Raw genomic sequence first — 14,695 nt, 5'->3', positions numbered from 1 at the left:
ACAATTAGCAACAGGAATTGTCAAATATATTTTTAAAGTAGTAAATAAACAAGGAAATACCTCTTCGAGTGATTGATTACCAAACCAGGAAAATAATTTGGAAATGTCAGCTGGATCAAAAGAAGGTTGACAAAGCTTCCAGTATTCTTTAAATTGTACAAGTTCGTTCGGTAAAGTAATATCTACATCATTTTTATATTTTGAAATAAATGTTGAGACACTCAAATCAATTTTTTCATTAGATTCTCGAGTTAAGTGTGTTATAAATAAAAAATGATCACCAATATTTTCATAAGCGGAAATTATTTTGTTTAATTCTGACACAAATTTATCAATAATAAATATATGTGTCTGTACACGAAATTTGTTTTTTCCTTTTAATATTTCTTCATTTATGCTACCATCAGGGAATTTTTTAATTTGTTTTCTTTGCTTTTCATCTGAGTAGTAAATGGTAATTTCAGGACTAAGATTAGGTATTTTTTCTTCGTAAATTGAATTTGAGTCCCGTAAACTTAACACATAACACTTCAGTGATTTTAATAAGTTGATCGCCTTCATTGTGTCACAGTTTGAATGCTGTAATATAGTTGACGTTTTGTTACTTCTTTCCATGATGTCATTCCAAACTAATGACATATATGCAGTTTCTCTTTTTACCATTTTCTTCCATAACGATTTAGCATCTAAAGTTGTAACATTATTTTCTTCGCCATCATACATACTTTTTAACGCAGTCAAAATTTGTTCATAATTTACAACTATTGCTTTACAAGCTTCTGCATGACAAGACCACCTAGTGTCACTTAAGGATTTAAGTGTAAGAAATCGACTAGAATTTCCTTTGACACTATTTTTTTCTTCTTTTTTCAATATGTTAATAAGTACATTCCACCTGTGAGTTGACCCACTAAAGAAGTTATACAATTTTTGTACAAAATCAAAAAAATTGACAGCTTCAGTACAACAATTTACACTATTTACTCCAACTAGATTTAACGAATGAGCTGTACAAGGTATAAACACAGCTAATGGATTTTTATTTTTGACATAAGCTTGAAGCCCTTTAAATTGACCACTCATGTTTGAGGCATTGTCATAAGATTGACCCCTAATGTTCATAATGTCTAATTCACTTTTTTCAAGAAAGTCATCTAATACCTTGTACATAGATTGACCTTGATGGTCTTTAATGGGAAATAATCCTAAAAGTCTTTCTTCCACACCTGTTAATGTGCAATAACGAAGAATAATGGCCATTTGATCAAATTTTGTCAAATCTGGAGTTGAATCCATAATTATCGAAAAATATTTACATTCTTTTATTTCATTAATAATAAAAGTAGATAAACTATTTTTCATTATTGTCATTAATTCATTACAAACGGTTTTTGAAAGGTATGATGGGTTGCCTTTTCCTTGATTTCCATACTGTTCAATATGAGCCTTTAAGAAAGGATCATATTCTGAAATAAGTTCTAATAGGCCAAGATAATTTCCATTGTGTTGACTATTGAACTTTTCTTCCTTTCCTCGAAAAGCAAGGCCTCTAGACGATAAAAATGTAATGACAGATACAAGTCTCTTCAATACTTCAAACCAATAATTCGTTTCAGCAGAAATTTGAGGACATAATTCTTTATTAACTGAGTTGTTGGTATTAGATCTTAATAACCACTTATTGGTAGCATTTCTGTGTTGAAGACTATTTTCATGTTCGCCAATCCATTCAGATTTTTTCCATTTGTCAAAACCACCAGAAATAAAGGGACTCTCTCGATTGCTTCCATACAATTTACAAACAAAACAATATACAGATCCTTCACTATAGAATAGGTGAATATAGAAGCCATTTCCTATTACATTTTTGTCCATTGGGTAAAAATCGAGTAAACATTGCTAGTGTTAAGTGTCTGTTGAAGTTCTTATCTGAGAAAAGTCACAATAAATGTTTACTGGTAACTGACATCTAAACATTCTATTTCAATTCACCCAATTAAATAATTTTAGACAATTTTATAAAGTGATTGAAATGCTTTAATATAATACAAGTGAATTTAAGTTATTAGAATAAAAACAAGTGGATAAACAAGATAAAAAAATCTATAGTTATAAATTTATAATTCATAGTAAGTACCTATGAATCCTTTAAAATTATCAATATAAAATACAAACATTTCCTATTAAATACATAATTTATATGCATTAATGTATAATGTATTAATGTATTATGCAACTAAGTTATATCAACGATAGATTAAACTAGCTAAGTTAAAAAATTAAAAAATAAACTTCTTAACTTAACTTTAACTTGTTAACAAGTTAAGCACCTTTGAGTATTTACTTGTATATTATAAACATATAATTTATCAACATTTAACGATTGTTAATAACTTTTTTATAGAATTTTTTAATTAGGTACCTGAACGTTTTGAATTTATAAAATCAGAGTTCAAATTTTGAAAATAATCAGGTCCTTTTTCTATACAGCACTCAATAAAAGATTTCGGCATGTTTTTTGGCCAGAAAAAAGGATTTTTGTATAAATTCCAATCTACACTGTTTAGTTCAGTAGTTGTTTCTTCAATATTAACTTTTACCATATTATCTAAAAATGAAATACAGTATCAATGCCAAACAAGAGCAAACATGAACTAAAACATATAATTAGGTACCTACCTTCAGTTAATTTTTCTTCAATTTCAAAGTTTGCGCTAATGTCCAACAAATTGTCACGTGACGCAATATCACTCTGGATCTCAGCTGAACCATTGGCTTTTTTGTAATTATGATATAATGAAAATACAATTTTTAATAAAAACTGATATACAACAAATTTGCAAATAAAATAGTTATTTGATAGAAAATGAATTAAAATATATATTTCGGTACCTTCAGTTAATTTTTCTTCAATTCCACAATTTGTGCTGATATCCAACAAATTGTCATGTGGCGTAATGTCACTCTGGCTCTCAGCTGAACCATTGGCTTCTTTGTAATTATAATATTATGAAAATACAATTTTTAATAAAAACTGGTATACAACAAATTTACAAATAAAATAGTTATTTGATAGAAAATAAATTAAAATATATATTTGGGTACCTTCAGTTAATTTTTCTTCAATTCCACAATTTGTGCTGATATCCAACAAATTGTCATGTGGCGTAATGTCACTCTGGCTCTCAGCTGAACAATTGGCTTCTTTGTTATTATAATAATATTTCAAAATAAATTTTTTAATAAAAATTGGTAGGTATATAACAAATTTGCAAATAAAATATTTATTAAATAAAAATATTTTATTTTTAATAATTAATAAAAGAGTAGTTTTTTTTTAATTCATTGATTAAAAATTATAACATATCAGTTATTTTATTCTTGTTTATTAAAAAGATAATTTATTTTAAACAATGGCCAAGTTAATGGTTACAAAATATTATTGATTGATAAGTATATTATATTATACTTAGTTTATTTTTAAAAATGTTTAGCTTTGAAAATAACATGTATTGATGTAGGTATTCAATAATACCTATAATAATTTGAATGCTTTGCACTTACCAGGTCGAATGCATCTAAATAAATTGTTGTATTTTTTATTAGTTAGTAAAATATTTTTTGTTTGCTGCTCTTTCTTCTATCTTTTCGCTGATCCACTCAAAACTTTGGATTTCATTATTTTAGAAAAATTAAGATTATCCGGATATTTTAATGTTAACACAATATGAAAAATAATACAATACACTGCACACAAAAGAAATGTGAACTGTAAAGTCTGTAATAATATTAAACCGAAAAGGGCAAAAATATCTAACTAAATGAATATTATTAGTTCGTAGTCACTAGTTCCGTATTTGCAGTAGTAGTTTTATAAAATGATACTAGATCGTCTAGATTAATATATCATAAGCACTACGGGCTACTATAAATAACTTAAATGCATCGAGAATCGAGATAAGAATATACACTCGTACAATACTAGAGCGCTAGCGATTTCCCGTATTCCACCAATACTGGCAATATTTTTTTTTTTTTTTTTTTTTTATTTATTTATTTAATCAACAACAACAACAGTAATAAAATTACAACAATTTTCGATATGATACAATTTGTGTTGATACCTAATCTCTATAAGCGATGCTTGTGGTGAGATTAGGGAGTCTATAATTAATTAATAATTTTTCTTATTACTATTTTACATTAATATCTATTTCTATGAGATAATATAATTTTTAACATACATTTGTGCATTTATGCGTTTATCCACTTATTACATATATTAATTATAATTATAATTCAGTCTCGTCGTGAATTTGCATGTATTGTTTATTTATTTTATATTTAAATAGTTTATTATTATTAATAGTCTTAATATTATTCGGTAATCTATTAAATAATTCAATTCCTCTATTTATGTAAAACATTTTCATTAAAGTAGTATTACATTTAAGTAATTTGAGATTATTATTACATTCATATCTTGTATTATATACATTGAATATTTCATAGTCTTTTTTACTTGCATGTATTTTTATTGTTGATAATTTATTATATAATTTATTTATAGGTAATATTTTAAGTTTTTTAAATAAGGTTTCCGTATTATCAGTATCTGAATAATAATTTCTCATAATTATTCTAACTAAAATTCTATGTGTTATCATTAGTGGTTCTAATGCGTTTTTATAAGCTGAGCCCCATATTGTTATACCATATGTTATTATAGATTGTGCTAGTGCAAAATATATCATTCTTAGATTATTTATATCTAGAATATTTCTAAGCTCTTTAAAAATGTAGAAACATTTTCTTAATCGTATTATTATCATGTTTATATGTTTAGTCCATTTTATATGTTCATCGAAAATTACACCTAAATATTTCGCATCAGATGCCCTACTAATGTCAATACAATTTGAAAGACATATTACTTTATGCTTTTCTTTACAATTAGACTTGTGTAATTTTATTGATATGTGTTCTGGTTTATTAGTTTTAGATATACAGAAAGGAATAAAAACAGATTTACTTTTATTTAACATTAAACTATTATTAGCTAACCATTTATTTACAATTGACAGACCTATATTAGCTTTTGTTTCTACCTCATTCCAGTTATCACCTTCAAAAAACAATACTGTATCGTCTGCAAATGCAGATATACTACCATTTAAATTTAATAGTAGTAGATCATTTATATATATTGAAAATAAAATAGGTCCTAGTACTGTCCCTTGAGGTATTCCATATTTAAGTCTACATGAATCACTTTCAAATCCATTAATTTTAACTGCCTGCAACCGGTTAGAGAGATAAGATTTGAACCAACGCCAAAAAGTATTATATCCTATTATTGATTTTAATTTATGTAATAGTAGTTCATGAGATATAGAATCGAAGGCTTTAGTAATATCTAAAAATATACCCAAACATCTCCTACCAGCATCTAAAGATTTATATATTAAATTAGAGAAATAAGTTATTGCTTCTTGACAACCTATATTTTCTTTGAAACCGAATTGTTTATTACTTAAGGTATTTTTATTAATAATGAATCTATTTAATTGAATTTTAGCACACTTTTCGATTACCTTTGCTATTGCTGATACCTACTAAGGAGATAGGCCGATAATTAGTTAATTCACATGTATCTCCTGATTTGTATAATGGAGTTATTATTGCTTTCTTGTATATTTTTGGAAATTCAACACTAGAGAAACTTAAATTAATTAAATAAGTTATTGGTTTTATTATATAGTTTGCTATTTTTATTAATAAGTTTGAAGATATATCATCAAAACCAGGTGAAGCACCTTGCCTTAAAGTTTTAATAATATTTATAATTTCTTCTTCGCTGAAATATTTATAGTCTAATTTACCATTATCTATATTATCATTGTTATCAATACATTGACTAATTAAGTTCGTTTTAACTGTCATTTCATTATCATAATTAATTTGTTTTGCTATATTTTCTCCTACAGTTATAAAATGATTATTGAATATATTTACACATTTGTTTATATCAGTATTAATATTTATTAATTCATTATTATAATTAATGTGCGTAATATTTGTTTTATTTTTGAGATCTCTATTTATTACTTCTCCAATTATATTCCATACTTTTTTAATATTATTAGAATTATTTTTTATTTTATTTCTATAGTATACGTTTTTTACGTATCTGATTAATGAACATAGTTTATTTTTATATTTTTTATAATAGTTTAAAAAATGAAAATCATTCGATCGTTTTAAAGTCATTTTTCCTAATTTATCCCTCACTCTTATTGAAGCAATTAGTCCCGATGTTATCCATGGTTTGATTTTTCGTTTATTTGAAGGAATAATATATTCTTTATGTTTTTTGGCTTTATTTATATGGTTATTTAATATATTATGAAATTTATCAGCACAATTATTGATATTCGTTTCGTTTATAATAGGTTCCCAACTTTCCGAATCTAATAAAAAACAAAAGAATTTAATATTTAAATATGATTTAATATTGGATTTATTGTCATCCTTCCTTATTTCATTTTTTTCTATTAACAAAGTACTATAATGATCTGTTATTAGTGATTTTAATAAAATAGGATTAATACTATCAATATATTTAGTTCTAATAAAAATATGGTCAATAATTGAGCTGGTATTATTACAAACTCTAGTATAATCATTTATACAACTATAAAATCCCAATTTCGCCATCAAGTTTAAGTAGTCTAATTTTAATTCATCTTTACTATCATCTGCTATATTAATATTGATATCTCCTATTATTATTATTTTATTATTTGTAATATTGTTAATCAATATAAATAATATAATATTATTTACTATATTACTTACAACATTATGTTCAATGTTGTATCCAATTTATCTAATTCATATTATATTACAATTAATTATGTATATATATAAAATAGTTAAATAATTAATTATGATTATTATTTATTATGGTGCTAATTTTTAGTAATTAAAGGTATGTATAATATACATTATTATACTTAATTCATTGTAGGTAGTATAAGTACTAATAGTTATATACATAAACATTTAACTTATTATAAATCTAGCTATATAGATAGGTATCCTCTTTCATACATAAACCTAATTTGAAAAATGTCAAGTGTATTTTTCATTATTAATTTAATTGATTCTTGAAAATAGATAAAATTGGTAGACACTATAGACACTGTCCTAGCTAGTGTAATAGAGTATTAGACTATAATATTGTAGTGTTGTAGTATAATTGCGTACTATAATACAGGGCGTTATCTGATGGATATAGCTTGTCTCCTACACAAAACAGAGTGATTGAAAACTATAATATTACAAAATAACCATAAAATATAATTTACTGATATTTATAATTTTATAAATATTATTTTTTCAGGCAATTATATGTTTCAATCGTTTATCGTTTCTGTTTCGTTATCCATTATCCGTTTTCAATCTTTTATTGTTTACCGATATGTTATCCGTTAACCGTTTCAATCGTTTATCGTTTACTGGTACGTTAACTGTTATCGATTTCAATCGTTTTTTGAATTGTTTAACGTTATAAGTACGTTATAAAAACGTCTTGAGGCCCTGCTATAGTATAATATATAGTATATATTTGTATTATATACTATTATTCTAATAGGTATCATGATTTATGATAAATTATACTAAACATTGTAATCACTAGTCATCTAATTTTAATTTTAATTATGTTAAATCATTGATAGTTTAGTTTAGAGACTAAAATACAAAAAATGTACATTATAATAGTGTTAATATTATAATTTTATACAAATGTATATTATTATTGCAGCACTGAGAATAAAATAAAAAGGTAGGTACTTATACATATATTTACAAGTGTATAAGATTTAAATTATAATTAGCTGCATGTTTAACAGTACAGCTAAAACTTTTACAAAAATAATAATATGAATATGAAATAATAAACCATGTAAGTATATTGCTTGTGACACTATTCGTACTGTACCTATCTAATCGTTACGTACTGACTGACATTCAAATTTGTGTATCCAACATAAAGTAGGTAATAATAATTAATAACTAATAATGATCAGCTGATTGAGATTGAGCATAACTTCAAGCACAAACTTTTATTTTTTTAAATTACAATATTCTTTAACTACATAGCTGTTCAATTTATAATTACAATATAATATTGTCAATAAACATATATATATGGTATGCCAAATTAGGTATATTATTAATGCTTATTAGTTATTACTTTATTAGCCATTGCTAATGTAGTACATGTAGTAAGTACTAACTAATAATAGTAGGTACCTAAATAAGTATTTTTTCATAATAATGTGTTTTGTAATAAGTAATTATTTACAAATACTATATACGACGTCGTATATAGTATTTGTTATTTATTATCATCATTAACACTTATCGGTTTTTACTTTTTAGTTCCCGCCATAACGCATAAATGCATAATGCATGTTTTGTGCTTCTATACCATAAAATATAGATAGTAGTTTATACCTCGTTTATGCCAGGTTTATACTATTATCTTGTGATACTAGTGATAAGAGTGTGTAGGAGACATAGTCCTTATACTTAGTATAAGGTCTATGGTAGGAGATCTTCAGAGATAACTCAGAGATAATATTTTTTTGGTTATGTTTCAAAATTTCATATTATTTGAGTGTCTTTGTTACCGTTACGCCAGTGATGCCACACGTACGAGAATTCTCGTACTTATACGTTATTTTCGTACATTTGTACGAGGTACGAGGAAAGAGCATTCTCGTACGCATTTTATACGAGAATTTTGACTAAATTACTAAAACATAAATTTAATGATAAATAATATTTTTAATTTCCTATTCCGTTGCAGAATATTTTTCGAAGAGCATTTATCAATACAAATCAAATTTCAGACAAGTATTTATCTGCCATAAATATTTAAAGTTATGATGACAGGTGGGAGTGTGGGACTGTGGACTGTGGATGGTGCAGCACCATGGGTACCCCTATATACCACTCTGTTCCACTCATCCAAGAATTAAGATATATATATAATATTATTATATGATATACCTATATCTCAATTTGAGCGCTCACCTAAACTTTAAATACTTTTAGCAAATAAACTACTCGTCTGAAATTCAATTTTGATTTTTGATACATGGAAGTGCTCCATATATTTCTGTATTTTAGCTCTAGAATGATGATTTAAGAATTCCTTTATCTGCTGTGAATAAATAAATAAAAAATAAAGATAAAAAATGGTCAAAAATATGTTGATTTATTTTTAAGACTTTTTTATTTTGCAATGATTTTGTAAAGAATATTACCAAAATCATGTATAAAAATATTTTTAAAAACATTAAAATAGTTTTTGGAATATTGAGTGTACTCCTTCTATTCGTAAACGATAAATTGCTTAATTTGCAGCTGCCACATTAAGATATATTTAGTATTTATTTAATAAATTTTCCAGTATAACTACTATTTGACATTGTACCTACATTTTAAGATAATGAAATACAATCGATATTCTTTCTAGTTTCTACAATTATTATTAATGTGAAAATAAATTGAATACACATTCGTCAGAGAGACACGAATGACACAAGTTTACCTATATGTTATAAACCATTTGTCGTTTACCTATATTTTATAAACCATTTGTCGTTTACCTACCGTTAAATCACGTTTATTTGTCGTAAATATGAGTGATTTTGAGGATGACCCTTTAAATATTGGAGGTCCGCCCCGTAAAATTCAAAAAATTCAACATCGTGCTCAAAAGTTTCGGAGAGAATGGTGTTCTTCTGCTGACTTCAAAGATTGGTTAATTCCCGATGAAAATGACGTCTTCAAAGCTAAATGTAGTCTCTGTAAGTCGTCAATGATCGCAGAGTTGTCAAACATAAAAAACCACGGAAAAGGCATTAAACATAAGCAAATAGTGACTGCAGGAACAGTAAAGCAAACATCGATTTCTACTTTCGTACATACAGACAAAAATTTGAAATTAAAAAGTCAAATTCAAAGAGCTGAAATTAAAATTGCCGCCTTTATATCAGAGCACAATGTTGCATTCTTAGCAGCCGATCATCTACCTGGTTTATTAAAAGATTGCTTTCCTGATTCAGAAATTGCAAAAGGTAATGCTTGCTAAATTAAAATTTATATTTAGTTTTCAATGTTTTATATTTTTTTTATTTTGATAGGTATCTCAACGAAAAGAACGAAAACAACAGCCATTATTAAAAATGTCATTGGTAATTCTGCGAAAGAAGAGTTAACAGAATCATTAAAAAATAATAAATTTAGTATCTTAACAGACGAGTCCACCGATATCGGAACAGTAAAAACTTCTTGTGTAGTTGTCAGGTATATTATTATTTGCGTTTTTTTCAAATATATTAATTGTTTGATTGGTATTTAATATTTATTTTAGATTATTCGATAAAAGTATTGGTAAGATTGTTAGCAAGTTTTGGGACTTGCATCCAGTTTTTAACTCATTAAACCCAGGCTCAGCTACAGCTGAAAAATTGTTTAATTTATTAATGGAATCTTTTTTGACTTCAATATTCCTGAAAAAAATATGATTGGATTCGGATCAGATGGCTGTAATGTGATGATGGGTTCTGTAAATTCGATAGCTTCTCGTTTAAAAAATAAATTTCCTGGTATTTTTATTTTAAAATGTGTTTGCCATTCGGCGCATTTATGTGCAAGCGAAGCGTGTAAACAACTGCCAAGAAATTGTGAAGATTTTGCTCGAAATATATTCAATTTCTTAAAAAGTAGTTCCAAACGCCTCGCAGAATTTTCACAGTTTCAAAAATTTATGGAAGTTGAACCACATAGAATGTTACATCCATCACAGACAAGGTGGCTGTCTTTAAATATGGTCGTGAGCAGAATATTAGAACAGTGGGATGCACTAAAACTTTACTTTAATGACACATGGATTAATCAACGGTTACTGATCACCGAAGAAATTTTTAAAAGTTTAAATGATCCGTTTATGAAACTATATTTTTATTTCCTGGAGTGGATTTTGCCCAAATTTACCAGGTTAATATAAACTAGTATAAATTTGTTTCTTTAAAAACTTCCTATTGATGAATTTTGGTAAGTTTTGTATATGATCATTAGATATCTATTTATTTTAATGTAATATCTATTAATATAAATAATTCAATTTAAGGTGGAGCATTAATAAATACTCAGAAGATTTTTCTGAACTAATAGAGTTTGCTCTAGATGTATTAGCATTGCCTCACTCTAATGCAGACTGTGAAAGCAGGGGTACGAAACTCTGTGAATTGGCCGAATCGGGCGATTGTAGCCTTGGACACGGTCTCCAGGGGGGCGTGGCATACGTAATCTATGATAAAAGTAAACAGTGGAAACAACCCGACCCCGCGCAGAATACCCTACCTATTAGGCGGAAACGGTTTTTCAATACGGGTATAACATCATGTCAGTGTTACGGAAACAGTTTCATTGTTCGGACTTCAGATCATAGGTAAACACTTCACCCATCAGCTGATCGAGTTTCGCTTCTATATTGTTCTATGGTGAAAGAGTGTTTTCAACTGTCAATATTGTGTGAAAACTAAATTTCGAAATCGTTTAACAACTGATACAATAAGTGGAGTTTTGCATGCCAAACAGGTAATAAAATCTGGTCCAGGTTGTTTTAAAAAAACATGTGTTGATTTTGAACCAACCAAAGCTATGTTCAGTAGAATGACACATTCTACACTGTTTCCATCAAGTACTGATTCAAAAGATGATCCACCAAGTACTATATTTAATATTTTCACTAATGACATAGACCGGATAGACGAATAAACAGTAAAATTATAAAAATTGTTTTGGATATTGTGAATTATTATATATTAATTGTACATGTATTTACTTACGATAATGTTTCTATAATAAAACATTGGAGAATATGACGAATATGTATTTGAATTTTGATTTTTGAGTTTAAGTTAAGTTTAAGTTATTTATAAGCCGTGTATCTAATCATTAATCAGTAATCGTGGTTATGATAAAAATTATTGTACGATAATTTTGATAAAAATACGAGATTTTTAACTTCGATTGTACGTTATTTCATTTTGTAAAGCGTGGCAACACTGCCGGCGGCTCAGTAGCGTGCGCTACATGACATAATAGATAGGTATGATAGTCTTCATTACACCCGAAAAATAGTTATAATTTTCAATACTAGCCATTTGGCATAAACAAGCTAAAAAGTAGTAAGGTTGGATTACATAAGTTAGGTAACAAATATTAAATGTTATGCACCTTGGTTCATAATAAATTACTAATTAGGTATTATTACATTAGTTGGTTATCTTAATATTATATATTATATATTACCGTCGTTCGCCACAGATTCATCAGAATCATTTCTTTCTATTTTCCTTCGAGGTCTTTTAATAAACGGAAATATGTCATCAGAATCACTGTCGTCAGGTTGGATTTTGTCATCAACTATCACATTTATTGTAATTTTTGTTGAAAAAAAATAGGTATTTAAGTAAGATATATTTTTATATTTATTCTATGTCTGTTGTTGGTATATAAAATGTAAATACCATTACCTATTTCATTATTATCATCTTGATGGTCATTGTCCTGTAGGTTTTCATCTAATAAAATAAATATAAGTGCATAAATATATACTGAGTACCTAATGCCGAGAGAGCGTAAGTCGGCCGCGCATCCAAATGAAGTCGCTCCGCGGTTTCGAGATCTAATTTCTCCCACCAAGTCGACTGGTCGTACGCCGTCGTAAACCACCGAGCGCTATCGTCTGTTTTCGAATTTTGTCATTTAACAGTTCTTATCTATTGACAGTTATTACTTTATTGTTTAATTTTAATTCTCACGGTGGGAGTCACGTTGGTCGCCACCGACTTGCGCTCTCTCGGCGCACTCAGTATAGGTAAATAACAGTAGTCAGTAATATATGAATAGCACTATACAGCCACATAAATAGGATGAGCAATTTCAGAGATATATTATTTATCTAGTGGCATCAAACAATATTTCTTTTGGATCGCAATAAATCACTTGTCAGTAAAAGAGTTACAAGGAATGTTATATTCTAGAGATTAAATTTTAACCACATGAGTAACATTTCCCTAAAAAAAACTTTACTATAATATTATGGTTTACTATACCGTGTTCAACATTAAAATTCCAATTCATTTCCTGTATCAGATTTGTTTCTGCGCTATGTAAGCATTTCAAAAGAAACTTTTTAATATTTATAGTACCAAGAGTTAGCTGACTTGTAGCAGTCATAATTCGCTCAGAGTTGGTCAGATACTTAATTTTGATGGGACGTATAACTATCTGACCTCTTTTTAGTTGTCGGATGATGATATGGTTTTTTTTTACTTAAATTGTTTAGATGTTCTATTTTTTTAAAAAAAAAGACATGAAAAACATAATTGATTAAATAACTTGAAACCATAATATTACAATTTTAATAAATTAAAATTAGTATATATATGTTGTATATATGTATACAACAAAAATAATTAGAAACTGGAGAATAATCAATAATTTTGTTCGTATAATTTATTGAATAGAAAACAAAAATAATTTTTTCTTAATTTGTTTATAATAAATAAATTTCAAAATAGTTGTTAATGTAGGTACTAATTACTATTAATTTGATTGGAATGTTAGTAATGAGTACTAATGAGTAATAACTCTATGAGGTCTATTAATAACCACAGAAAGGTCAAGAAAATAGGTGTTTAATTTTTAAATATTTTTCGACTTACTTAGAGAAATAAGTAAAAAAGGAAGCCAGATTTATATTGTTGTCCCTACAATACTGTCGAATTAATTGGAATCCTTCTTCTATTTTATTGGGTGGTCATAAAGCTAAAGCAGCTGTCATTTTAATACATATTTGAGCCATTTCAATGTTTTTAACATAAGGTATTAATCCTTGTGTAATGATAGCCACTCTTCACAACGAGTTAATACAAGAACTAAGAAGAGTGTCATCATCATGTCCCTCAATATAATTTATTATATTATAACATTATATAATACGATCACACAGATATTTATATTATGATAAACATCTGTGGTCTTTTATGCTTATGTCCTTTACTCCTTCTATAGAAGTACCGTTATAATCTGTGCTCGGTTGATACCCTTCGACCACCGGCCAGATTCATACAGAGTCAGTCCCTCTGCGTTCGCCCTTGATGGCAGTCATACGTAATAAGCAATATCAATATATGTTCATTGTAATGTTTTATATTTTAAATAATAAATATATTATTTTGAGTATTTCAAATATATAAGTTGTGTTCTTAATAAAAAATAAATCAAAAGTGGTTTAATATCAAGCCTATTTATTCTTCCTTTGTTCATCGAACGTCTAACGGATCCTCAATCAAATTAGGGTGAGTCAATTTAGTATATAATTAAATCCTTATATATATATATACATATGAGAAGGTAGTAACTTGAAGTGTGTGACTGTGTATATACACTGCGTGCACAGTCCATTTTCACGTTACTACAAGTGGCGCCCAAACTCGTGGCTCGTAACACGAAATAAAATTTTTTTTTTTTAAATAAAATAAAAATAAAAATAAATTATAATAATAAATAATTAACGAATATAAAAATTTCATCACTTTATAAA

General features: G+C 27.1%; 1 protein-coding gene across 1 annotated transcript; it reads left to right on the top strand.

Annotated features, from left to right (window-relative positions):
• The first annotated feature begins 9,715 nt into the window (after window positions 1-9,715).
• LOC103309369 lies at window positions 9,716-10,604 on the top strand. Its single transcript, XM_008184642.1, has 3 exons — window positions 9,716-10,154; window positions 10,221-10,383; window positions 10,451-10,604. Exons 1-3 carry the CDS (start codon window positions 9,716-9,718, stop codon window positions 10,602-10,604), a joined length of 756 nt encoding a protein of 251 aa, XP_008182864.1.
• Window positions 10,605-14,695: the final 4,091 nt, after the last annotated feature.

Source organism: Acyrthosiphon pisum, chromosome X, assembly GCF_005508785.2.
Source record: "Acyrthosiphon pisum isolate AL4f chromosome X, pea_aphid_22Mar2018_4r6ur, whole genome shotgun sequence".
Lineage (NCBI taxonomy): Eukaryota > Metazoa > Arthropoda > Insecta > Hemiptera > Aphididae > Acyrthosiphon > Acyrthosiphon pisum.
The sequence above is the reverse complement of the archived record's forward strand: the minus strand, read 5'-3'. Positions and strand labels throughout refer to the sequence as shown.

Excerpts from the sequence above, each read along its gene's own strand:
- LOC103309369 (XM_008184642.1), top strand. The coding sequence starts at position 9,716 with ATGAGTGATTTTGAGGATGACCCTTTAAATATTGGAGGTCCGCCCCGT. Across the intron at positions 10,155-10,220 it reads TGATTCAGAAATTGCAAAAG|GTATCTCAACGAAAAGAACG; the intron begins GTAATGCTTGCT and ends TTATTTTGATAG. Across the intron at positions 10,384-10,450 it reads ACTTCTTGTGTAGTTGTCAG|ATTATTCGATAAAAGTATTG; the intron begins GTATATTATTAT and ends TATTTATTTTAG.